This window comes from Ixodes scapularis, unplaced genomic scaffold (assembly GCF_016920785.2).
Source record: "Ixodes scapularis isolate PalLabHiFi unplaced genomic scaffold, ASM1692078v2 PGA_scaffold9__187_contigs__length_104089568, whole genome shotgun sequence".
Lineage (NCBI taxonomy): Eukaryota > Metazoa > Arthropoda > Arachnida > Ixodida > Ixodidae > Ixodes > Ixodes scapularis.
In genome coordinates this window covers 73,216,720-73,242,989 of record NW_024609884.1, presented here as the reverse complement: position 1 = coordinate 73,242,989, position 26,270 = coordinate 73,216,720, and the positions used below count along the sequence as shown (strand labels likewise).

Below are 26,270 nucleotides of genomic sequence, written 5' to 3'. Positions count from 1 at the left end.
AAGGAGACTAGACCGTGGCGCCCCAAGTGGTTAGCTTTAGAACTAGATGGATGGGGACAACAAATACAATGGCTCAGCGCTGGGCTGACGTAACCGAATGCGGCGTTCGGCTGGAGTTCGTGTTCTCCGGTGAGGGGAGGAGGGGCTCTTTTGTTACCACTCCGGCCTGCATGAACAATGCAGCATGCACGGTGCCCAGCTCAGCACAAAAGCCCAAGTGGGTCAAGTACGCATCCTCTGACGACTGCTTTCGGGGGAGATCCGGCACATAACGTCACTTCACTAATTGTTGGTATTTTTTCATTACAGTGTTCCCCGCGCTCTATTAAAAACGATAGCTTGAACATGCCCAGAAGGCCTGTGGTCATGTGCACATGCCTTGTGTTGGATAAACACCGTGGTGTGGGGGTGACAAACGGTCAGAGCGCTTCGCCAATAGTGACATCGCTGAATGTCACATCATGCCTCGCACCTTAGACGCATCGTTTAACTACATTCCATATTCCGTACATCCCATATTCACTATAAACGAACTTGGGACACGGATATGAGTGAATAGATACCAAAGAGAACCCACATAATAGCCACGGCAGTGGTCGCACCTTCTTCAAGTAGGTTGCGTTCAGAAAAACACTCAACGTTGGGGGACACTTTGTTGGCATTTTGAGAGGTCATCCAGCTCTGCTTATCAATGTTCACTTACAGACAGTGCTCGCGAGAGCAATAAGTGCCGAACTAACAAAAAAAAAAAAACTTGACGTTTTGTTTTAGCGGGGTTAAATATACAAAAAGCAAAACAAAAATGTTCACTTTTTTGTGTGTGTCCACTTCTCATTTCCTTCTATTTGTTATTTTCTTGACACTCAAGTCTGCATTGTTCTCGTAGGTCGTTTCCCGGTCTGCTTGCGCCTCAGGGTGGTATCTTTACTTCCGTAAAACCACACCTTTTGTTTCAGGAGTTTTTTGGGGGAAACTCTATAGACCTTTTCCGCTTACTCTCGCCCCCGACCGCCAAGTAGGCATATCCGGTATGGGCGACGAAAAAATATCAGAACGTTTCAACCTGCAAATAGTAAAAAAATAAAGGGGAAGCAAAACGGAATGTGTGACGGTTACGTTTATGTCCTAAATGCCTTCTATTGGCGTGGCGTCGGTGACACAATGTTTTCGCCCATACTGGAAGTGACGACAATTCAAGATGGCGGCGCCCTTGCGGAAAAGGTCTATAGAAACAAAAGGCGCCTTTGGGAAGGCGAGGGTAGACATTGTAGGAACTTTGGGCTGAAATATGAGTCACAGTCGGCAGAAAAACGATATTTTCACGACCTCAGTTAAAGTCACCGTAGCGAATCGGAGCTAGCAACAGGATTCGGTTGCTCGAAAGAATGTTCACGTTTGCTCGTGCCACGCCAATGCCACTTCATACCGAAAAATTCGGAAAATGGCGGAATGTCAAAAATGTATTTAAGATAATAAGTACAAGATATTCAAAACATTGTAATTAAAATATAGTATTAAATACTCTCCATCATAGGTATTTGCAAGATACCAAGATACGTCAAAAAGTATTTAAGATACAGTATCTTGGTAGAGTATTTGAGATAGGCACAAGTCTAGTTGTAGGTACTTGTAAGAAACGCCAAGCGTGAATTCTATCCAGGGTAGCTCACATCGCTTGTTTGGCTCCCTGGCCGCTTAACATCTTAGGCATTTTCTGGCCCATCGTATGCTTGAAAGAAACATTCCCTGTGGCATATCTCAGCGTCAGAGCTTAGGCCATGTCTGTAACGTGTCCCCAAAAATGATTAAAAAAAAAAAGAACTATGCATTGCCGAACGCTTATTTCAGCCAAATTGTAGTGATTTCAGTCTGAACCAACTGCCAAAGTTCTAAGTAATTTTCTGATAATGTTAATGGTAAAATGGGCCGTTTTCGCCCATTTTCGGTAATTGGCACCATTCGGTTTCATGATTCGAGGGCTCCGTTTTCAGTTATTCACTCCTAAATTTTGAATAAGATAAAACGCTTATTTCTGAAGCTTTTTTTTTATCTGACTCGGACCGCAAGCGCTATATTTGGGTGGAGATAAGGAGCGTTCGGCGATGAGTAGTTCATTTTTGCAGTGAAAAATCCCTCTTAATTGTTTGGGACGCATATTATTTGTGTCGAATTGTCGTTTCTTGTATTCCTTGCATGAACTAAGGCGGGCGTTAATAGTGATCTCGTGACAACCGTGTACTCTAAAAAAAAAAAAAAAAAGGTGTAGCAACTAGACCCTTTGTCACATATACGACAACCCAAAACTTTAATTCAACGTACAGCGCACTGGCGTCGATTGACGGCCCCAACTTTTACGACAGGCTTGATGACGGTGCGATATAACATATTAAACAACTGAAATACGTATCAAAGACTACAGAAAACAAAAAAAAAACAAAAAAAAACTGAGGTTTTGCAGTAGGACCAAGAAAACCCCGATAATTTTGTTTATAGTTAGTCACACTTACGTTAGCTATTGTACCACTCGGCAATCAAGCCGCTCGTGAAATTCGGTTGCGTCGGTTCAACGTCAGTGGTCTGTATGGCCACATGAAGTTTTGGGCTGTGTAATATGTGACAAGGGGTGTAAGAATACAGCCCCCTTTCGGTTTGTGTGTGTGGATCTGGTAACCCTGGCTCCAGATCTGATTCTACGGCATCGCGTAGCTCGAAAAGAAACGAGACGTCAATTCGGCCGATTTGGTGCATGGCTGGCACGCGTAGCTGCAACATGCCGGTGGTCGTTCTTACTTGTTGTTGCCAAGAAAAAACAAATGTGACGCTACAAATTTAAGCGGCAAAAAAGTACGTACCCAGTAGTAAGGTCACCACAATGACAGTTGGTTTGACGCTATTAAAAAGACACTGACACCCCCCAACATTTTTTTTTTCATTTTTTGCCAGGCGATTTATTATGGTTGTCGGAATACTACCCAATTAATATTTCCTACAGAGTCACGTATTTTTTTAATAAAGCCAAAAAAACGCAACTGCTCGAAAGTGAAACCAAAACCCCTGCTCCGCACGGAGAAGGGGTGCGCTATTTTTTTTTTCTTCCGCGCGCAGCGGACGAAATGCGCTGAGGGATCCGTTCGCCGTGCGATTCCTTTGCAGTTATGTTTGTTCCGCTCGCTGTTCTGTACTTCAAGATGAGGTGTTTTGTACATTTAAGTGTTGGCAATTAGCGAGTGCCCGTGGTGAATTTTCGTGATCGGCTCTGAAAAGAATACTCCCAAGATGTTGCGTGAAGAGCTGCCTCACATACCCTGCATATGCAAGTAGGATTGTGTGGCAGACGTATTGAAAATTGAATCCCATACCATTTGGTTCAGCGACGTGTCGTCCGCAATAATTGTTTTTTTCAGTGATAATTGTAAAAAAAAAAAAAAGAAATGTAAACATCGCAAAATGTGTGAAAAAAATGGCACGCTCACACTAGGGATTGAAAAGGTGCCCGCTGCGTGTGACGCGGACGTCTTTCCACTGAGCTACTGAAGGAACTCTATGGTTTGTAATAATGCAGCCGGTCGACTGTATGTCGGAAAGTTTGCTACCGATTTCCCTCCGGTACATGCACTCCCGGCTTGAAGTCGGGCAGCACCACGCATTTGCCAGATTCGCACCTACTAAAGAAACCGTACGCGTGCGCATTCAACTCGAAGTTCGCACTTCATGCTTGGCGTTTGAGCGAGTGATGTCTTCAGCCACGAGAAGGGATGACAGCTCAGCGACGTCTTCGTACCATCGGCTTGCTGGTCGGGCGTGTCGTACGGGATGAATATCAATTCTTTTGATCGGTCCGAAATTTCTCTTTCGAAGGAAGACAGAATTCGCCGGTACCGTGAACGACAGTTCTGAAGTAGAGGTCCCACGCCCGTTGTCGGCTGCCATCCGCGAGTCCCATGAAACGAGAAACCACGCCATGTTGAGAATTATGCAGTGAACGCACAGAATGCTTCCGGTTGTCTTTGCAATTTTTTTTCTCAATCAACGCATTTGCAGCTTTTTGTAAGCCACAAAAAATGGGTTTCATATTTTTGTTTAATATTTTTAGTATTGACTGTGTGCCTTCAATGACCCACGACTTTGATTAAATTTGGTGGTCGTGTCTAAACCTTAGAAAACGGTCCGTGATCACGGAAAAGCGAGTGAGCGCGACTCAAACCGGCCAGTTCTCGATCGTCGGTTTTCGGGTGGAAAGAAACCGAAAAGACCCTTTCCGAAATTCAGTCTGGCCACTTTGATCACCATCATCATCGGAAAAATGGCATATGTGCCGTACTAATGGCGGCCTTCTGTTTACTGATGAACGAAGAAGTTGAAGATGCTCCTTAGCAGATAATTCGAGGCTTATACATTCGTGACGTTAGCACGATGCGAAGCAGGAATTGGAAGCAAGATTTGCGTAAGTGTTCACTTCTAGCTCGGGCCCAGCCAATTTGTTGGTAGCATCAAGGTGCTCCAAACCCCCTTGATTTGTAGAACTTTATCAAGCCGTGTACGTGGGTTGACGCTTCGTTCGGACTGGTTGCATCTTTGTTTCTGTCGTCACTGAAAGAGATTGAGAAGGAAACGTACTGTGAAGGGCACACTGTCATTTGCCGTTGACTTGCCAAAGTGACGGTGCCCGATAAAATACGGCAGTCTCCATTTTCATTGCCGCCATTAGTACGGCAAAAGTTAATCTGCAATTATAGCCACCAGATGTCACTGAATTTCGCAAAGGGTCTATTTCGAGCCGCAAATTCTGTTCTGGGTAGTTAGGCTCTCATATGTCACGTACAACTAAAAACCTCGGCGAGCATCAATACCCTGTCAGTGCCCCTTTAAAGGCCATAGATGAAAGAAACAAAGCACTCGTGTTTCCGGCTTCCCTCGCACTCATGGTGCAATAGAGAGTACACATAGTCCTCGCAGTCGTGTCAAGAGACGCAATAGCCCGTGCAATCTGCAAACACACAAAAATGATCAGGCCTGAGAGGGTCTGGTTTTCCACTTTTGCCTTGCGCTTCGCGGAGCTCGACGTCACGTGGTGCTCGATTGCCTGGATATAGTTCCTCTGAGATAGCTTAGTGCAACAGTCGCGGTCACACTCCTGAATGTAAAAGGAAGGCGCGCGTTGCTCCGGCCTCACTACGTCATACAGGCATGTATCAGACCCATTCTCTAGACGGAGATGAAATCTCGTAGTTCACCGGCAATACTAAAGCCCCTCGATGTTTTTGCGTTTGTTTGGCAAGTAGTGTCAAAGGCGCCAGTGCGCGAGGCACGTGTCTTGAGTTGTCTTTGGAAGCAAATGGCGGCGCAGCACTGCAATGTGCGGCCCTTGGAAGCGAATGGCGGCGGAGCACCCGCTCGTGGCACGTGTCTTGCGGGTTTCCACAACAATGACTGGAGCTACTTGAAAGCGTGAATTTTATCAAGGGATTTTATCTATCAATGAAGTCCCTTGATACTACTTTTACAATTAACGACAACCAATACAAATGACAAAGCACTTTCCACTGGAACAAACTGGCGGCATTCAGTTCAAACCCCTGCTGTGCGCCGCCATTCGCTTTCTAAAACCTGCACCGTCACGCTGTAGGAACGTCAAAGAAAGTCGCTACTTGTAGAAAGCTCTGACCTAGGGACTTTAGCTACCAAGTCAAAGCAGAGTCCTCTATATAGAAGGCTATAGCTAAAGCTATAGACGTCTGCACTCGCGCAGGGAACCATGTATAGGGAAAGCTTGCTCAATGGGAGGCGCGGGCAGAGCCAGGGCGTGCACCAGACTCAGAAGGTGGGCTTGACATGCTCTCTTGGCCAACCGGAAGCCGATAAGAATCCCCTAGCGGTAGTAGCGAGAAACTATTTTATTCAAAGGTACATGTTGGTATATGGTTTTAATAAGTGCGCAAGAGTGAAGTGTAGTAACCCTTCATGGTTGAAAATAGGGTGCACGTGATGTTCCGATCATGATCATGCGGAAAGATGTAAGAAACGAATGTGCCGCTCAACTCTGTTTTGCTCGGACAGAGTGTAACCGCTCGGACGGCAGATTCCCGGCCCTCGGCGCTTGGCTTACGGATTATGTCGATTGTCCCGCTAGTCACACCCTTCCACCCGGATTTTGGATGACCGTGATTGAGACATCACGTGCACTATATTTTCAGTCACCGAGAGTTACTCCGACGCACTTATTAAGTTTGTTTCTCGTGACCACCGCCAGGGTATTATTTCGAATTTGTGAAGACGCCCTGGAACACGCCCAGCCCGCTTTCGGCCAATGGTGCCTCCTCATTTGTCTCCTAGACTTCCCAACGAATGGCGAAACTCTCTACATATACGGCTCTGCTCGCGCAGCTTGAGCCCAACCCGAAGTGGCATGTGCACGTGCACTCTTAATTTTTGTTTAAATGCCATAGAAACCACGCTGGATTGGCTGGGTCATTCTGCCGTTGCTCACTGCAGCGGCTTTGAAAGTAAAAGATAGGCGTGCGGTGTAAAAGTAGGGCGCCTTCATGTGCGCTTTGCTTAGCGAGAGACATCTGGCCATTTTGTCTCACACGTTTATGTTTATTTTTGTTCAGAAGCGCGTGAACGAGCGTGTCCCTGCACGCGTTTGTGGCGCTGACTGTGCTATGGTGACATTTTGTTTTCGTCGATTTTTTTTTTTTTGTATTTTCCCCGTGAGCGCGTGCTGTCGGCATCGGGTACTACAAAGGGTGCCATCACCCTAAACAGAAGGACATTGAGGCACCCTACGTAAAAACATTGTGCGTTTTCACGGCATTACGTCATTCATGCGTCGTTTCAGACAAGCCTGTGAACGAGCTCCTCCTCAACGGTACGTCACTACATTCGAATGGCGTCAACTCAATAATTGGACTAGATCCAGACGATGGCAGCCTTTCGACTCGTTGTGTAAACACGATTTTCAACCGAATTGCGACGCAGCGCTCGTGTCTAATCAGCAACCACAGTCTAGCAGTTGTACTGCACTGACTAAATTTCTCATCTACAGCTGGGAGACGTCGCCCGCTGAGGCAGACCAAGTTCTAGGCTGTATAAACATACACACAACCCAATTTCTTTTCAGTGTCTGCGCTCGACCTCAATGCGATGACCTGATGGGCTTGGTTATCCTAGGTGGACTTGTTCAACCCCATTCTCTAGAGTCTTGACGGCAAGAAAAAGCTTGCAGTTCTCCGGTAAAACCGATGTCGGACGAGGGGCCGAGTATGTTAGCGCACCTAAGCTCGGAGCGCGTGGAGCGCGTGGAGCGAAAGGCGAAAGCTCGCGCTGCGGAACCCAGAGATCCTGGACTCGATCCCCACCCCTGCCCGTTTCGATCTGGATGAGCATCGTATCGGCGTGCTGTCATGTATCACTACTGCGTGGTGCACGTCAAAGGCCCCAGGGTATCGGTTGTACAGCACTGGCTACATATCTCATCTACAGCTGAGACGCCCAGCGCCCATTTAGGCTAACTTCCGGTTGTATGAATATACAGACAACAAAATAGACTTCTCCCAAAACTCCCTGCACGCTACACTGCGCGCGTTGCATTATGGAACCTCTTTGGCCGCGGGGACGAGTGACATGGTTTCGGTTTCAATTGCCCCGTTGACGAAGTAGTGAAACTCAGCACTACATGAAAACAAAGTCACCGCTCTCTTGCATTGCACCCGTTCATCTTCGTGAGAGCCCCCGTTAGAGCCGGGGTCAGGCTACTCCTAAATCACCAAAAAAGACAGGCTGCAAACAGATTCGGACGTAAGTCACCACGAGACTCGTGCTTCGATTGCCACATGGCAACGAGTTCAAGGAGAAACTTGGACACGCGGCGTTCGAACCACGGACAACGCGGTGACTGATGTTTGCAGACTGTCGTTTGTATGATGTATAAGCAGTGTTAACCCGGCTTAAAACACGGACCTCCAGCGGCCGTAAGAACCTCCCTAGACTTTGCGAGGAGTATATTATATATGAGCACGACTGGCCGCATCCCCGCACTTTTCTAGCGGTCTGGCTACCGCTCCAGAGTGCAGCATGACCCTCCCGGCTCACGGATAATTTAAAAGGAAACTGAAGCGGTTCTGTATTTGAGGAAAACCATTTTATTCGTCCTCATTTGGCCTTCAGGATCAAGAATATCAAGATTATTTTTTTTTTTTTTTTAATTTGGCGCACGGAGACTGCAGAAATTAATTTTTTTGAAGTACCGCCGAAGCCCCTCCTTCTTGTGGCGTGACGTAATACTAGGAATTTTCGGAATCTCTGCTCTCGCGCACCTTCAACGCCTGTCAAAGCTATGCACGCGCACTCTTGCTAGTTTTAAACAGGTCAGAAAGAGACGTCACGACTGGTGTCTGTGCGGAAAAATATACCTGGCAAGCTTGCAATTGCACGCGTTGCCCACACGAGCGACACGCGCTTGGCGGCCCAAAGATCCTTTTATGACGTGACGACTGGTCAGAGATTTTTCGTGTTCTGTCGCGTTTAGTTACATCTTCGGCAAAAAGGAACGTGATATTCAGATACACGGGATAAAAATACGGCAAAATTCACATCTAACTCGTTTTTTTTTTGTTTTTTTCAAGAAGTGTTTCAGCATCTCTTTAAATTTAAGAAGCTTAGGAAGACAATGGAACAGGATGATTGGTCCAGTATACTTCTATCTGCTATCGTTGCTATCGTTCTGTTGTCAAATTTTTGTTTCTAGTCTCAAGGTTTATTTGACTATGATCGTTCACCAGCTCGCCTACGCAGTAACCCTTATTTCAATTTGCCTTGGCAGTCGTTTTTTTTTTTTGTTTTTTTTTCCCAGACCGTCAAAATAACACACTGTTTCAAACAAGCCGGCCTTTTCACCCAAGTACACACGTCCGTCCGCTGTTAGGGGCGAGCAAAGTTCGCACACACGCGAGTCTTGGAAAAATTATTTCGTGATGTTACTTTTTTCTTTTCTATTTCTGACAGATGGAAACTCACACGAGCCCAATTGGACGGCAAATTATCCTCTACAAAACAGCCAAACGCATGAGCATTCCGGAGGAAAAAAATTCAGCATTTCACCACCTGATCTCAAATTTTTCGCTGGTCTCAGAGTCCAAAGAGTTTTTGGAGCTTGATGCCAAGGATGTGTGTGAACTGTTGTCGGCCGATGTCCTTGGGTGCAGGGGGTAAGTATCAATAATTGTTCTAGCCCAGTATCTGCAGGTGGTTGTACAGTGAAATCAGGTTATATATCGGGTGTTTAAACCGAAGGCTTTCAAAAATCCCTAAAAATAGGGTGGCTAAGAAAAAATAATCTTTTTCCGGGAACAAAGTGCCAGCCACGGCGGACGTCAAGGATTGCAAAACGAATGTTAATTAACCAACTAATTGATTAAACTTTACTAATTAACTTTTAAAGTATTGAAAATAACCATATGGTTAAAATATAAAACACTGGGTTAGCATAATCGAAAACCACTCATAATCGAAAACCTGTCTCAGATCATTCATTTTAGAATGATCTGAGACAGGGGCAACATTTTACGGCTTTCAAAAAAAAAAAAAAAAAAAAAAAAAAACCGCTCTGTTTGGATGGATGCGTTTCTAGGTTTCGGCTTCTCATCGGAGCGAGTCTCTGCGCCCGCGGGCCTGCTTCCCTGTGGCCAAGGCGCGAAGCTACCGCCGCGCCCCCCTCGTAGGATGATGAGAAGTCTGGAGCCGATGTGTTGCGCGCCTCAGCCACCGGGGAGAATGACTGCGGGCGCAAAGGTGCGCTCTGATAAGAAACCGATACCGAGGAACGCGTCCAAACTGAGCTTTATTTTTTCTTTTTCGGGACGTTGTAAAATGGCACCCCTGCCTTCGAAATTTCTAAAATGAGTTGATTCGGTGGTTTTCGATGATGCATGCTTTGATTTTTTTTTTTTAATTTGGTACCATATGTTAATTTTTACTAATTCAAAAGTTAATTAGTAAAATTTAGTTATTCATTTAACTAATTATCATTCTTTTTGCAATCCTTGACGTCCGCAGTGGCTGGCAGTTTGTTCCCGGAAAGAGCTTCTTTTTCTCTTAAGCCCCCTATTTTTACGGTCTTTTTAAAGCCTTTGAAACACACGGTATAGTCACCGTGCTTGTTCTCGGAGAAAGTACTACTACAATTGAAGGGTGACTATTCCACCGGAGGGTCATTAAAGATCGATTAATATTTATTACTTCACTACGCACAACACACGCGTAAGTGGAAACCGTTTAGATTTATACGAGCGTGCATTTTCGAAGCAAGCTAGGAACAGAGTCGGGTATAATCTGCATTTACACACAATTGTCGTCAAAAGTGGCAGAGACCAATCACAAAGACATAGTTTCTTAGTTTGAAGGTTCCCGTAACCATTCTCCTTCCTCACCAAAGCGTTACTGGTTTGAATATACAGAGTGCTATTTTTTATTTGAAACAGAATTTTTTAAAAGGCGTCTTTACTGCTACGTCAATGCCGTCTTCACATACTTGTTCAGCTCGGCGGACATTCGAGGGGCGAACAACCGTCACAATGTGGCGGGTGACTAACAAAAAAATTCGTTAATTAACTTTTTAATTAGTGAAAATAGACATATGGTTCCAATTAGAAATTTGCTGATCGTCATTTAAAACCACGATATCAGTCATTCTCGAAACGACCTTGAGCGCGTGAGAAGCGCAGTAGTGCGCTAAGCTTACCACTCGTGGAGCAGATATAAAACTACCTGTGCGATTTTTCAGTGTTTTATCATAGCCCCAGCCTTGTACTTGCTGCACTAGTGGTAAATCTAGGGCACTACTGCGCTTCTCACGCACTCAGTCTTTCTGAAAATTACTGATTTAGAAATTTCAAATGAGGCTCCGCAGGTTACCGCATGTCTAGTTTCATTATTTAATAAGTTAATTAACGAATTTTAGTTAATTAATCTCCAGACTGTGACGATTGTTCGCCCATCAACTGTGCGCCGGCCTCAAGAAACATATAGTGAGGTCGGCACTCACGTAGCAGTAAAGACGCATTAAAAAAAATAAAAAGATCTGTCTTTAATAAACCATAGCACCTTGTATGCATACATTTATATACAGGGTGTTTTTTTGTTAGCTGCACCAAATTTTCAAAAAGAGTGAACGTAAGATAGAGTAGTTTGAGCCCTGGCGAAGTGTTAGCGGCCATGGCGGCCTCTAGAAAAAAAGGTGGAATTAGGTAATTAGTTAGCTAATTAACTAAAATGTTTTCACTAACTTTTTATTTTTCACTTGAGGGCACATAATGTATTTACAGCATTGTAGATCGACCACAGTATGATCTAGCCGTGTCGTCAAAATTGGATAAAAACATTCCTGGTAGGCGCAACGGGGTCGAGAAATGTCACTTTGGTAAATGGCGTCCAACCGAAACTGAACAGGAAAGAGCGCCGTTAAGGTTATTGCTCCGCCCTTCCGGGCATGCGATTCGTCATAATCGCGGCCAGCTCACCTAAGCAAGTGGAGCCGGCCGCGATAATGACGAATCACATGCCCAAAAGGGCGGAGCGATAACTTTACCGGCGCTCTTTCCTGTTTAGTTTCGGTTTGCGCCATTTACCAAAGGTACATTTCTCGACCCCGTAGCGCCTACTAGGAGTTTTTTTATCCAAATTTGACGACACGGCTAGACCATACTGTGGTCGATCTACAATGCTGTAAATGCATTATGTGCCCTCAAGTGAAAATTAAAAAAAAAATGGGTTAAAACATTTTAGTTAATTAGCTAACTAATTACCTAATTTCACCCTCTTTCTAAAGGCCGACATGGCCACCAACACTTCCCCAGGGCTCAAATTACTCTATCTCACGTTCCTTTGTTTTTTTTTTCTTTTTAATTTGATGCAGCTAAAAAGAAAACAACAACAACAAAAAAAAACATCTTTTACATATATAAAGGGTGTTTTACGAAAGGTGGGCAAATTCGATATTGCGAAAATTACGCATTGCAAGTCTCGGAGACTGTGAAGTATTAAATTCCTCACTAGAAAGATTGTCTAAATGGTGTGCCGATTGGCAAATGTCGTTGAATTTATCAAAGACTGTTTGTATGTCTATTACTCGTAAGAAAAGTATTTTACTTTTTAATTATTCTATTGGTAACTATAGCCTTCTTAGAGTTTGCTCATATAAGTATCTGGGTTTAACTATAACATCTAACTTAAGGTGGAACACACATGTTAGGAACATATGTAGTAGAGCCATGAGTAAGTTGGGTTTTCTTCGCAGGTATATGAAGCATGGCTTCCGTGAGACAAAGTTATTATTATATAAAACTCTGGTTAGGCCAATGTTAGAATATGCTAGTGTCATCTGGGATCCCCACACATCATGTTGTATTTCAGAACTCGAGAGAATTCAGAGATTAGCGGTGCGTTTTGTGTACAATATGTATTCCTCTTATGTGTCCCCCACAAAACTTTGTGCTGAGGCGGGCCTGGAAACCATACACGAAAGGAGAATGAATCGTCTAAAATTCCTCTACCTTATCGTTAACGACGAGCTTGGAATAGACAAAGATGATTACATTACATTTTTTTGCCCCATGGTCTACTAGGCATTTTCACAGCAGAACAATAAAGCCATATAGTTATAAAAATGGCGCATTTAAATTCTCCTTCTTTCCTCGAACAATTATTGATTGGAATAGTTTGCCACCTGATGTCGTAAATACTACTAACTTCTTAGATTTTTGTTCCAAGTTATTGCAGCAAGTGCAAACTGTGTGATATTATGTTTCATCCACTCATGTAACAACCTCGAAAGAGGTTAACAGTATTAATAAAGAAAGAAGAAAGAAGAAAGAAGAAAGAAAGAAAAACGCTTGTGTTGTTTTGGTCCTGGGCCAGGGGCCTATTTATGAAAATTATTAAAATCCGAGATAATTAGATTGTTAATTATTTTTGCGTAATTAACTTCTTTAATATTGTGTTTAAGGGCATGGTTTCAATCCGAAAATTGCTCAGCATCATCAAAAACACTAAATCAACAAATTGCAGAACGATAGATTTTGTTGTGTTCGTCCGTTTTTTTTATCGTTCCCCATCTCAGGGTTTACAAGATGTCGAGAAAACACGCGCAGCATTTTACGGCTTTCTGAAAAACCGCACAAGTTAGACGGGTTTTTAAGTTTCGGTTTGCTATCGGAGCGCATCTCGGTAGGGAGGCTCTAGTGAGGGTGGGCGCAACTCAAAACCTGGAGAGCGTTTGCAATTTAATGGCGGCGCCTGGGGGAGAGGATTCGAGAAAGGATATGCGCCAGGGTGTTGCCTGCACGAGAGAAAGTGCCCGCTCTGTTGCAACTCTGTTGCTCCGTGCGCCTTTCCTCCTCTCGTCTCCCTTTGCAAGCAACAAGCGCCTTGGCGCAGCCTCTCTCGCTTCCTTCTCGCTCCGAGAATTGCAAACGTCGAGCGGAGAAAGCAGGGTTGCCAGACAAGCAGCAACGTCCAAGATGGCAGAATTTGCCATTTTTCGCGTTAAAAAAATACTTAACTTATCGCAACAAAACTGATGGCTATGGAAAACTAATCATTTATACCTTGTGTAAATTATTCAAGCACCTTAATGGCCTTTTATGACCTGAGTTCGGAAAGAAACCGACCCTTTGCCCCATAGACTCCCAGCAAAATTTAGCAATTAAATGGCGTCCATGTCCCGTGATCGCCGATCTAGCAGTTGCACCCACCCTCACTTGAGCCTCCCTACATCTCGGCCCCGACGGCACCGCGCTCCGTGGAGAAATAGTGCAACCAACCTCGGCTGCGTCGCGCGATGACAGGGCAGGAGAGGTTAATTGCACTACGTCGCGTTTTAATTGTGCGTCACGAAGCTCAGCCACCTTGGTCGCGGATGTCATGCGAACAAAATAACATGAGTAGAAAAGCTGGAAGGACCGCATGCTTATTTTGTTGATTTTATTTTTTTTAGTCCTCTCGTCCACGTTTGACAGTAAATCGGATGACGCTGACAGACGCTTGTATTGGACCGTGGCTTATGCATGATGGAACGCTAGAATGCAGCTTTCAAGGTTGCGTCTTCCGAGCGTTGCAGAAGTTTTCAGACGGGGCGGAATACCAGGCGGACGAAGTCGAAAGCAGTCGCCAATGCGCAGCTTTTATGTCCGCATCGTACGGGCATTACAGACGACAATAGACGGTGGTCAAATAGGCAGACGATGCTGAAGGTTGCCGCGCGTCTGCTCGCACGACTAGAAGGCGGTGTCTGACTCCTGACTAGATATACATAGACTCACCGGATGTCGCGAGCTTGCAAGCATGTTCGACCGCGCAGCCAAACCAATCCAGTAGTAATGAGCCGGGCCACTGATCTGTGGGCGGAGATTATAACGGACCGTGACCTCCCCATAAATTGCGTCTAAAAGCACAAATATTGCACAGAAGTGTTTTGATTATATATATACAAAAAAACATAAAAAAACACATCCCATTTGTGCTCTTTAAATTTCCATTTTTTCACTACATTTTTTTAGGTTGCCGGTGTGCAAAGTTAAAGTGGCAGTAGAGCCATGTTCATAAAGCGAGCGCCTTACCTTGGAAAACGTTTCAACTGCGCTAGCAGAGGGAGTCTGCCAGAGCTGCAGGTGCATGCCTCTAGCCTTGGTTATATGCCGTGCCCACAGATAATGTGAGCATTTTATAAAAAAAAAAGATTACGCTTCTGCTTTGCACAAGAGCATGGCTACAGCAAATCCCAGCTGTTTAAAAAGGTTAGCGAATGGAGAGGCACCGATGCCAATTAAATCCCAGTGCATGTCACATTTCCGAGCCTGAATGCTATCAGCGCCTCGTCCCGTACGTAAATGGCAATGATGGGCCCCAAAATTCACGGTAGTTCACCCTAAGTGCAATGGGGTATAACATTCTCTCACTGCATAAGCACACAGGGTGAAGAACCTTCTTTCAGAGCCTTCAGGCCGTGCCCAAAGCTCTCGTATGCAGGCGAACCGGACTTTTCACGGCAGTGCGAGGGTGAAGTGCTCCCAGTAGACTACTTCCAAAAATCTCTGCATGCAGCATTGCGCGCGTTGCATTATGGTACCTCTTTGGCCCCGGAGAGGAGTGGCATGGTTTCAGTTTCAATCGCCCCGTTTACAAAGTAAAATATCTCACCACTGCATAAAAAAAAAAAAAAAAAAAAAAAAAAAAAAAAAAAAAAAAAGAATCAGCGCTTGTTTGGATTACATTTATTCATCTTCGTGAGAGCCACCACTGAAACACGGACCTCCAGCGGCCGTTAGGACCAGGCTCCAGTCTTGTACACGTTACTCAAAAAAGGTAATCGATTACAATTACTATTACTCTTGGCTAAAAAGTATTCGATTAGATGACTTTATTACTCGATGGCAAAAGTAATTGGACATTACTTAAAGAAGTACTCGTTACTTTTCCGATTACTTTACTGTGTGAAGACACATCTTTAGCGCTCATAACAATGAACTACTTCCAACCTATATTTCACATTTGCACAAGTATTGAAGAAGAAAAACTGGCTCCCTCTTCGTGGTCGTTGCACCTTCACAATGCGGACACAACCATAGAATTCGTTTGAAGACGTTTAATAATTTGGGCGTTCGCCAGTGTGTGTGTGTAGGTGGGGGGGCGGGGGGGGGGGGGGCGAGGGGGTTTTAGATCTTGTTAAGCTTGAGCAAGGGTTGTCGCTCAAAGTTTGTGTCGCTCATCTTATTATTCACATGTGGATGAGCTCGCATAAAAAGAGCAGCAGTTCCAGGATTTAAAACGGATCATGTGTAGTCTCCATTAGCAGAAGAGATCGCCCCGACCACTTCTCAACTCGAAACATTGCTTGTCACAAAGACCACGTAGGGGAAATGGGGAAATATTTCAACTGCCTTTGTTATATTTTGCATCCGCTTTAGGCATTCTTCGGTTCTGGTTCTCCTACGGGCTGCGAGTAGGTACCCTAAGCAGGATTTTTTTTTTATTTTTTATTTCTGAGTGTGTGTGCGTGAGGGAGCTAGTTTGAACCAAGGACTCACAAAGCTACATATTCTGCCTCCTCAAACTTCGCCCTGGATGGTTTTTGTCATGTACTGTGGCTTTCCTGGGGCTTCCCACTCCCAGTCCCAGCTCGAAAAAAAACAAAAAAACACAAAAAAACGGACATTTCACAGAAACTGTACATAGAAATAGATTGACCTCGTTTCCTACAGCTCCGCAAAAATCCTTCTTTTTTCCGCTCGAAAAAAAAAAAAAAAAAGCAAATTTTATTTTTGTCATTTCATAAAAATAAGGCGTGTGCCGGGGGGGGGGGGGGGGGGAGTTCCGTGGACAAATTGTAACGGTTACAAGTAATTTTATTACTTCAAAAAGTAATCAGATTATTCTTGTGATTACTGCCTAATGAAAGTAATCAACTGATTACAAAATTACTCTAAAAAGTAATCGATTACAAGTAATTTGACTACTTGTAATGCGTACGGTACAAGTCTGGGACCAGCCTAGGCTAAGTGAAAAGTAGGAGTTCCCGCGCCCCATAAATTTCTGGAGTCCTGGCCACTAATCAGTACAGAGTGAAGCATGACCCTCTCGGCAAATGGACAATTTAGGAAGAGCATTGAGGAGACGGAATCAGTATATACTTCTTTCATATGTGCCTTCGCAGTCCTCTTTTCATGCGCACAAACTTTGGCACGTCGAACCCCCCCCCCCACAAAAAAAAAAAAAAAGTGTTTTAGTAATTAACAGTACACCAGTATTTGTACACCACACCTACACTTTAATACAAATTTAAGGAAAGTCATATATCAAAATGCAAGCACTATATTTATCGTAACCCATGGTATATTGCACTTCTCCACTAAGCGACTATGCATGTATGACAGAAGAGCACAAGCAATGTCAGATGCAGGGGGTGGGAGACCACACCTATGTGCTGCAAGAAATCACAGTTTGCTGTTTTCACTGTATTTTGGGAACTTGCCATCTATGAAGAGAAAGTACTTAAGCCTTTTTTTAAACTTTGAACTACCCCTCACCTTTTGGCTGATAGAGCATTTTCTTCCCAACTGCTCATTGAGTACTGTGTGCAGGATGTCGATGTAGGCATTATTATATTTCGTCTCACCTTAGCAGGGACTAAGTGCGAAGGCTGTGCACGCGCGAGCGGCTGGCCTTGATTGCCTTGACTGGTGCACTCGCTGCAGAAGCGCTCGTGCAGCCGCCGAGGCTTCATCCAAAGCAACTAGCTACCGCTTTTAGCATGCGCGGCAAACAATAGTCCATGCTAAGGCGAGACGAAGCATAGAGGATGCCCTGCATACTGACTTTGTCAAGCGCACCATTTAAAACCTACGCTCTAAACTACTTGAAGCTTGTTCGTCTTGTATCGGTCTTCAGTCGCGGACGGCTTCACAAAGACAGAGCGTGCATTCCTAGCTTCGATCGTCTCATTTTTTTCTGGGCGGCCTATAAGGTTCCAGCACCCCTACATAAGAACAATCGGGAACCGGTAACAAAGTGATTAAGGCTGTCATAATCAGCCGTGCCCAGGCGCAAATTTAGGGGGTGGGGGGAGCGGGCGACCGCCACCCCTAAACCTCTCAAGGTCAACTTAGAAAAACGACATTGGCTACGTTTACATGGATGTGACAGCAGCACATCGGATCCAGTTAGCGAATTGGATCCACTTCAACCACTAAGTTTACATGGATTCGGATCGACCAGCAGCGGCACCTCGTGTCGAAGGATCACAACGCAAATCTCGTGACCTTCAGATTGTTTTCGAGGTGTCCGGTTTGCCTAGCGGCAGGCGAAGCAAAGCTCCCGTAATCCCTCGCTCGAGCACTCGATTCGATCCGCTACCGTATACATGGAGAGTCTCGATTCGGATTGACCACCTCAAACCACCCCGTCCCAGCGGATCGGATTGGATCCGATCCGATCCGATCCGAGTTGTTTACATGGACCGATTCGATTCGTTAACTGGATCCGATGCGCTGCAGTCGCATCCATGTAAACGTAGCCATACACCAGCTTCTTTAGAAAAAGATGTTTACTTTTCGGTTAAATGCCAAATATTAGGTCAACACCAGTGACGTCACATCCGTCTGTGACCAAAAAGCCCCCTCCCCGCTCCCTCCGAAGCCTGACCCATGACCCATAAATCCTCCCCTGGTCACGCTGTTTTGTTCAGCTATCAAATCAATATAGTTCTAGTACCACTGAAGGTGTCTTTTGGTTTGTCCCACAGAGAAATGGATGTGTTCAGTGCAGCTTGCCATTGGATAAATCACAAAGTGCACCCAAGGATGGCCTATGCGTCAAGGCTTATGCACTGTGTGCGGTTTGCCCTTATGAACCTCATTGAGCTCAACCAGTGCCTGGAAACTAAGACGCCACCGGGACTTTCCAACATCCGCAGTGTGCGAATCATGATCCTCAGTGCTGTTTGGTAAGTTGAACAATCATACGAGGGGCGTTCATAAAGTTCGTATTATCGGCAGTAAAAAAAGCGCGCCCGTGGTGATGCACCACGAGCGCGCGTCTCTTTAGTTTGGGCACAGTATGAACATCGCCTGCTATAACCTTTTCTACAATGACGCAGCCATCTTGAATTTCGTCACATCTGGTACGCGTTAAAACATCGTTTTGATATCTCCACGCCGCTGGAAGGTATTCACGAAAAATCCGTGATTGTCGCACATTCTTGTTTTGCCTCACCTATATTTCCTCGCCTATTCCAGGTTGAAATGTTTATTATTTTTTAGTCCCGCATACCAAATACGGAACCCACGTGACTGAGAACGAAAGGAAACGAAAAGCGTCAATAGTACCTCGGAACGCCACCAGGGCGTTGAAACCAAAATGGCACCGCCCGTCGGGAAAGTTGAAGCACGTACAGTGATCCGTTTTCTCCATTTGAAGGGAAGCAATAATGCCAAGGATATTCATTCTCTTGACAGATTACGCTCACAAAGGTGAAACGATCACAGGAAACTATTATCGTGAGCTTCTGACAAAATTGCGAGAAATTATCAAGGCAAAGCGCAGAGGGAAAGTCACGAAAGGCGTCAATCTGCTTCATGGCAATGCCCCGACTCAAGGCCTTTCCGAACAGGATACTACAAAAATCGTGAGGCTTTACGACTCCGACATAAATCGTGCAAAACTCCGCTTCCCTACATTTTTTTTTTCTTTTTTGCCGGGGGTAAAGTTTTTTTCTGCCAAAGGTCGTCCGTGACTTTCGCGGGAGACTTGAACATGCTCATTACGTGGGTCCGGAGAGCCACTCACAAGCTATGTTGGCTGTCGGTCAATCGCTCAAGGCCTCCACTGCTCTTCAGGTCCCGAAAACGGGAAAGGGAGGGCTTTGTTCGAAATCTTACCCAAATAGACCCGAGCTACTCCGGCGGGTCGTGTCACGCGATAAAACAGATAGAACGACGATGGACGCGGGTAGATTTTCATTCGCAGAGGTACAAAACCCTTACCCTGAAATGAGATCAAGTAAATTTTAAAACACGGCTAAGTATTCGAAGGCTTGGCAGAATAAATGGACAGCATTGGCAGGTGGCGCGTGAAGTAAAGTCTGACGAGAACTGAAGTCACCGAAAGCGGAGGAAGCGAGGAGGAAAATCGTGATGTTCGCATGGCCGGTGTCCAAACAGACATCGGACTGCCGGACGCTTCAATTTCCACGATTTTTGATGGAGTCGTGTCGCCTCACGATGTTTGTAGTATCCTGTTTGGACAGGCCTTCATTCGGCACAGGCGACGCTGTCCCACGCGGCCTCTTAAGGTTATGAAATTTCAAAATTTGGATCACCCCCCATAATCACCCTCGTACCTAGTGACATCTTCCTCTTCCTCCGCATGAACACTCCACTGCGTGGAAAGCATTTCAAGGACGAGGACCAAATGATTGCTGAAGTGGAGCGATTCTTGAACACTCAGAATAACGAATTCTGTAACAATGACCTTAGGCAGGTTGTCCATCTTTGGAAAAAGTGCATGACTTTGAGTAGCTAATATGTAGAGAAACAGTAAACTCCTACCCGAGATTCATTGCTGAATCCATATTCCTTTATGACAATGATAAGGCCTTTATAAACTTTCCTCGTATGCAAGTCATCTCTCACTAACGAACTGCTCGCACATCTCTGCATTGCTACACACACTCCGCGACACGATTTTAATTTTTTTATTTTTGTGTGTTTTTTTTGCGTTTAACTCAGACAGGTTGATGCCGAGCACAAAATTTTACTGAGTTGGTGCTCCACATAAGGGCATTCCACTATACCAGTAGATTTTATCACAGCGTCCCTGGGGCGGCTTGCTGACTACTGCGGAGTTTTGCTCCGACAGATAAAAAGGAATTTCTACCTAAGTAGGGACGAAACAGTATTTAAACGGTGACCGAAAATTTCTCTTTGCTTTGATCGTAAAAGATCCTTTCCTCTCTCAGAAAACCTGCCAAGGGGATCGAAATGTATGTAAAAGGAACCGCGTCCGTATGCTTTAGGAACGGCAAGTACCGTTACTGCCGGGAAAGGTGTTTACCAAAACTAGAGATAAATAATACCGAAGAGTTACACCTAGTTAAGTGATTTATATGGGGCTATTAGAACGTAAAACACTGATGCACGATTAGCCGGATGGTTAGGCCACTGCACCTTTGCTCCGGCGAAGAAAGCTAGGCTCGATTCCCATTGAGACCAATTCTTTTAAAGCTTATTATTACGGTTTCCGCAATTCTTTTTATGGTGCACTCTTGCAGTTTAAACACTATTGCGTCTTGAAATAAGTTTTTGGTTTATTCCTTGTCGCTCCTCTACCGACAAAACGCCGATGGCTTGACAGGCGTAACGGGATAATAATCAGGATACATATCTTGCTTGTTGTAAGAATTAAAAAAAAAGTAATAAATTGCAGGTAAATTAAGGTATGTATTTTCATATAATATCATTATGAAAAACAAAAAACACTTTACACAATAAATTATGAACCGTTTCTCGCAATTCCAGTACGATAAAACAGTTAGAGATTCCGTACATTATAGTTTCTGAGATTGGTATCTATTATAGCATCAGCACAGTAGTCCTCAAGCCTAAAAATTAGCCGGAAAAATCGGCGCCTTGATATAAAGAGCTCAATTGTTTACCTAACGTGCATTAAGGTGGTTCATTTTTGCCTTGTAAATTTCGAAGCGTACTGTACTCGCTGTCTTCTCAGGAAACAAGTAGGTGTGTCCACCCTGCTGAATGCTTATTGGTCGCATGCCGTCTCACAGGTTCATCCATTCTGGCAGATAGTCCTCGTAAAAGTTCGGCGTCATAAAAGTAATTCTTTTTTGCAGCCGCAGTGTAGCCTAGTATCTCCGTAAGGCTAAATTAGGAATGCTTCTTTACGAACGATACTATTTCAATGTACTGCGAGATTCAAGGACTGGTATGTAGCCGCGGCTAGCCACAAAAGGCCAGCTTGCTAAAATGGCACCTTCAACTGCTCGAGCGGCGCAGTGGGTTCTGTCATCCGGAGGCGTTCACCCTCGTGTCTACCTTAACAACCATGCGAGCGGAACTTTCCTGTCGAGCCAGACCTAATGTCCGTACGATATAATGCATTTTAAACGGTTATTCTTAGATGCGCGGGCAATACCGAAAAAAACCACGTAGATAAAGTTGTTACTCTGACTGCAAGTGCGACAGACGTTAGTGTTAGCTCTGTTTACATGGCAACAAAGCTATGCAAAAGCCACTAAAGAAACGCCCGCGGTCGAGGTAAACGGAGGAGGAGGGCTGTCTACGTCGTGTTCCCACCAGTGTCTGTGAGGTCCTGAATGCACAACTTCTTCCGTCGAAGTGAAATCCCAACACTGGGGGAGATCGCCGCTGCCCTCAAAGAAGACGACCTGCTGCCGCTGTGCTTTGAGCCTATGGATATGTTGGGCTTCAAAATATTGAAACAGAACGTCAACTCTTTCCTCACCGAAAATAATCTAGGACATCTGCGAGATGAGATGACGATACCTGAGAGCGATCACGAATCACAGACACAAGCACCGCAAATTCCATTATTAAGATGAGCATTGGGTCAACTCCGGCCATACCTCTGACGTATGGACCGATAGGACTGCAAGGACAGCAAGTCGTTTCTTCTTGGGTTGGTTACCGGGCTCAAGACCCCTTCAGAGCGAGGTGGAAAGGTGATTGTTATTGTTGTGTTTGAGTATTGTTTCAATAAACAGCGCGAGGCGGCGGGCAAAGAAGTGTGCGCGCGCCTGGGATGTACGAGACAAAAACGAGGGCACGGGACATTAAAACCGTTTGGCTCTGGAAGCTACATCGGCTGCACCTCGTCCTGTCTCTTGTCGTAAGCACCGTGGTCGTAAGCCACAACATAATTGGCGACGAGCTATGGAACGTCCATCACGAACGAACATGGCAGGGTTGGGAAGGTTCGATCCATTTGTGGAGGATGGTGACGAAGATTTTGAATCTTACATCGAAAGATTCGAACACTACCTAAAGGCTACAAAGGTAAGCGAAGCCCTCAGGCTCTCTACTTTTGTCACCGCAATTGGCCAGAAACCGTACAAGACTCTTAAGACTTTACTCCATCCGGTCAAACCAGAAGAGAAAAGCTGGGAGGAGTTGGTGGCGGTTTTGAAAGGTCATTACGCTCCGAGGCCGATGGTGATAGCCGAGCGGTTTAAGTTTAACCGTCGCTACCAAAAGGAAGAGGAGACGGTAGTCACTTTTTCAGTGGAGCTGAAGAGGCTCGCGTCGACTTGCGAGTTCGGCAGTTTCTTGGATGATGCTTTGCGCGACAGGTTCGTCGCGGGATTAAAGACAAGAAAACACAGTCCGACTTGTTGAAGTAGACGACGTTCACGTTTGGTGCCGCGTGTGACATTGCTAAAAGCATCGAGCTCGCACGCAAGGAAACCATCACGTTTCAGCCTACTGCAGGTCGTCAAGGGTCGTCTAGCCAACGAGAAGACGACGACGTGAACGCGGTTCGGCAACAGAAAAGGGAAACGTGGCGCAAGTCAACTAAGGGTCCACGAGCTTCCACTTCTAAACAGACATCCGGTCATACGGGAGACACCACGTCTTCATGTTCCTACTGCGGACAGGTACACACCGGACAGCCCTGCAAGTACCGCAAGTACAAGTGTCATGTCTGTGAAAAGGTCGGACACCTGGCAAAAGTTTGTAGGTTCAAAACAGACTCCGTTAAACACGTCGAAAGTGATGGAGCTGATGATATGCAGCTTTACACAGTGTACGCGTGTGAAACGGGAAGGCGTAACTATGAAGTAGATGTTGAAGTAGCCGACAAGCTCGTAAGAATGCAGATAGACACTGGAGCGTCCGTGTCGGTAGTGCCAGAATCGTGGTGTGGGAAGTACTGGGCAAACATTCCCAAGGAGCCATGCAACCTTAAATTGAGAATGTATGGGGGGAATTCTCTCACGGTGACTGGGAAGTTGTCAGTACACATCGCGACACTGTTAGCGCGAACACGACATCGGCGCATTTTCGCATTTTACTTCTAAATAGTATTAGCGAGCACGATATTTTATTGCTTAGATTATAGAACTAAATGAGCTCTTTCCGTAGCAATAATAACGTGGATGACATCCCATGGTTTGAAAGAGAAACAATGGAAAAACCGGCTATCACTTGTTCGCGCTAACAGTGTCGCACTCTGTACCAGTCGAGCACAATGGACAGAGAAAGACACTTCCTCTTATTGTGGTTAAGGCACCAGGGGGCAACGTAACCCCGCTGCTTGGTCGAGACTGGCTAGAAGAGCTGAGGCTAGACTGGTCATGCGTAAACAGCGTAAGAGAAGAAAAGGAAGCAAGGCTCCTTGAGAAGTACGCGGAACTCTTTGGAGAAGGTGTGGGTTTGATAAAGGGACAACAGGTCAAACTGGTTTTGAAGGAACAAAGCACACCTGTCTACTGAAAACCGCGACCTGTGCCCTATGCGCTAAGAGAAGCTGTAGAACAGGAAATTCAATCATTAGTAACAAAAGGAATATTGGTACCAGTGTTACAAAGTGAGTGGGCGACACCTTTGGTAGTGGTACCTAAACCAAACAAACAGGTCCGGTTGTGTGGAGATTACAAAGTGACCTTAAACCCAATCTGTCGGACAGATCACTACCCTCTCCCGCTCATGGAAGATTTGTTCGTTTTACTGAGTAATTGTAAGTACTTTACCGTACTTGATCTGTCTACAGCCTACCAGCAGCTGGAATTGCATCCGGAGTCCCAAGATTCGATCACTGTGAACACGGGTGGTTCCCGTTTCGACCCATTCCCGAAACAACCTTCCCGTTTGTACCTTCCCGTTTCGACCCGTCTCAAAACGACCTTCCCGTTTCATCCTTTCCCGTTTCGACCCGTTTCAAAACGACCTTCCCGTTTCATCCTTTCCCATTTGGCCCTTTCCCGAAACAACCTTCCCGCTTCGGCCATCGTTTGGTTAGTTTTGTATTGTTCGTTAACAGTTGATTAGGTTCAAGTGTCCAGTGTCTGTTCTCCTTGCTCACATCACTTCTCCCTCTCCCGAAACAACCTCGGAGACATGGCACCGTAAGAAAAGCGCTGTGTCAGGGAGGGCTCACCCGAACATTTACAACTTCATCGACCTGCAAACGGGACGATCCTTGAGAAAGATATCGCTGCAGCAGCTTGCAAATGATGGTGCCGTGCGGGCCAGGTGACCGCCGCGGACTATCACAATTAGAGTGCCGCCTTTCTGATGGCGCGATTTTCCTGCTCAACTTCCTCAACCAAGGCGACAGCATTTTGTGGTTTATGATTTTTAGCTGTGTGCGCGACGGTTCTGTGTTTGAACTTGTAAAAAAATGAAGTCGCAATTATATGCCCGTGAGCCTGTATGATTTATCACTTTTAAAAAGTATCCCATTCACTATAAGGAAGTTTTAGAATAACGCACGTAAGCGCTTTGGGTAACCTAAAAGTAGCGTCGCAATATAAAAACTTAGGCAACGCTAATTTTTGCTTACTCAAAGTGCTTGCCTGCGTTACTCTAAGACTTCATTAGGTGCTTTCGTAGACCGCGTTTCCCCTTTCGCTAAGCTCTCCGCAACGAAGAAGCCGCTACTGCGCCTGCGCGCCGATGGCCTTGACTGTAGAGTTCTGGGTATCGTAGCGGGTTGCGAAGGTGCGTCGCGTGACTTCGAAAACGGTCTACGAAAGCTCCATGTTATTGTACAGAGCGCGAAACCGTCAGCGCAAACAAGTGATTGTTAGTTTTAGCTGTTTGTCTACAAAAAAAATCAGAAGACTGCCATCAATATTACTAGTGTATTTCAAAGTGCTCATCTGGGCCACTAACCTAAGCGGTAAAATGTGATACCTTCTAAAACCATTTCGAAGTAAAATTCGAAAAATCGCCAAGATCGTGTTCGTGGTAACGTTGTCGCGCAGTGTATATAGTCCATTTCGTAATTACACATTTTGGGGACCATCTTGAAAGAAACATTTTAAGTGGTTCAAGTAGAAATATATTTCCTTGAAGCTTGTCTGAAAGTATTGCATATTTTAATAATACGTTTACAAGCAAAAATATTTCACAACAGAACTGAATTGCTCGCCTGCACCTTTTTATTAATTGCATTAACATGATTTTGGGACATATTCTTAAGCAGAAAAACTGCGCAAACCAGGATTAGAACGATGGACACTTTTTGCGAAGAGGTTGAGATGCGCGGGGTTTTCTGCCAATTAAGGGGTTCAAACGGGACGAATTCAAACGTAGACTATGTCTTGGCTACGGGTTCAATATGAAAAGCGTTTCGGGAGCGGGTTGAAACGGGACAGGTTCAAACGGGAAGGTTGTTTCGGGAATGGGTCGAAACGGGACGGGTTCAAACGGGAATGGGTTGTTTCGGGCTACACCCGTGAACACACACCTTGACTTGTTTAAGTCCACGAGATTGCCTTACGGCATCACTAGTGCTCCTGCAATTTTTCAGTCCGTCATGGACAAAGTACTGGAAAGGCTGAGAAATGTAGCGTGCTATCTGGACGATGTACTAATAGCCAGCGAAACTTATGAGGACTACTATAAAAAGGTGGAAAGCGTGCTGGCACGGTTCAGCCAACAAGGCATCAAACTAAAGAAAGAAAAATGCCGATTTTTTCAGACGTCTGTTCATTACATGGGACATGTGATAGATCAACATGG

General features: G+C 45.2%; 1 protein-coding gene across 1 annotated transcript in view; it reads left to right on the top strand.

Annotated features, from left to right (window-relative positions):
* LOC115328133 (kelch-like protein 17) overlaps nt 1–26,270 on the top strand; it is a 53,350-nt gene that overhangs the window by 6,312 nt on the left and 20,768 nt on the right. The window contains exons 3-4 of the mRNA XM_040206786.2: nt 9,004–9,206; nt 18,293–18,493. Of these exons, the coding sequence (XP_040062720.1) occupies nt 9,004–9,206; nt 18,293–18,493 (404 nt within the window). The remainder of the gene's footprint in view (nt 1–9,003; nt 9,207–18,292; nt 18,494–26,270) is intronic.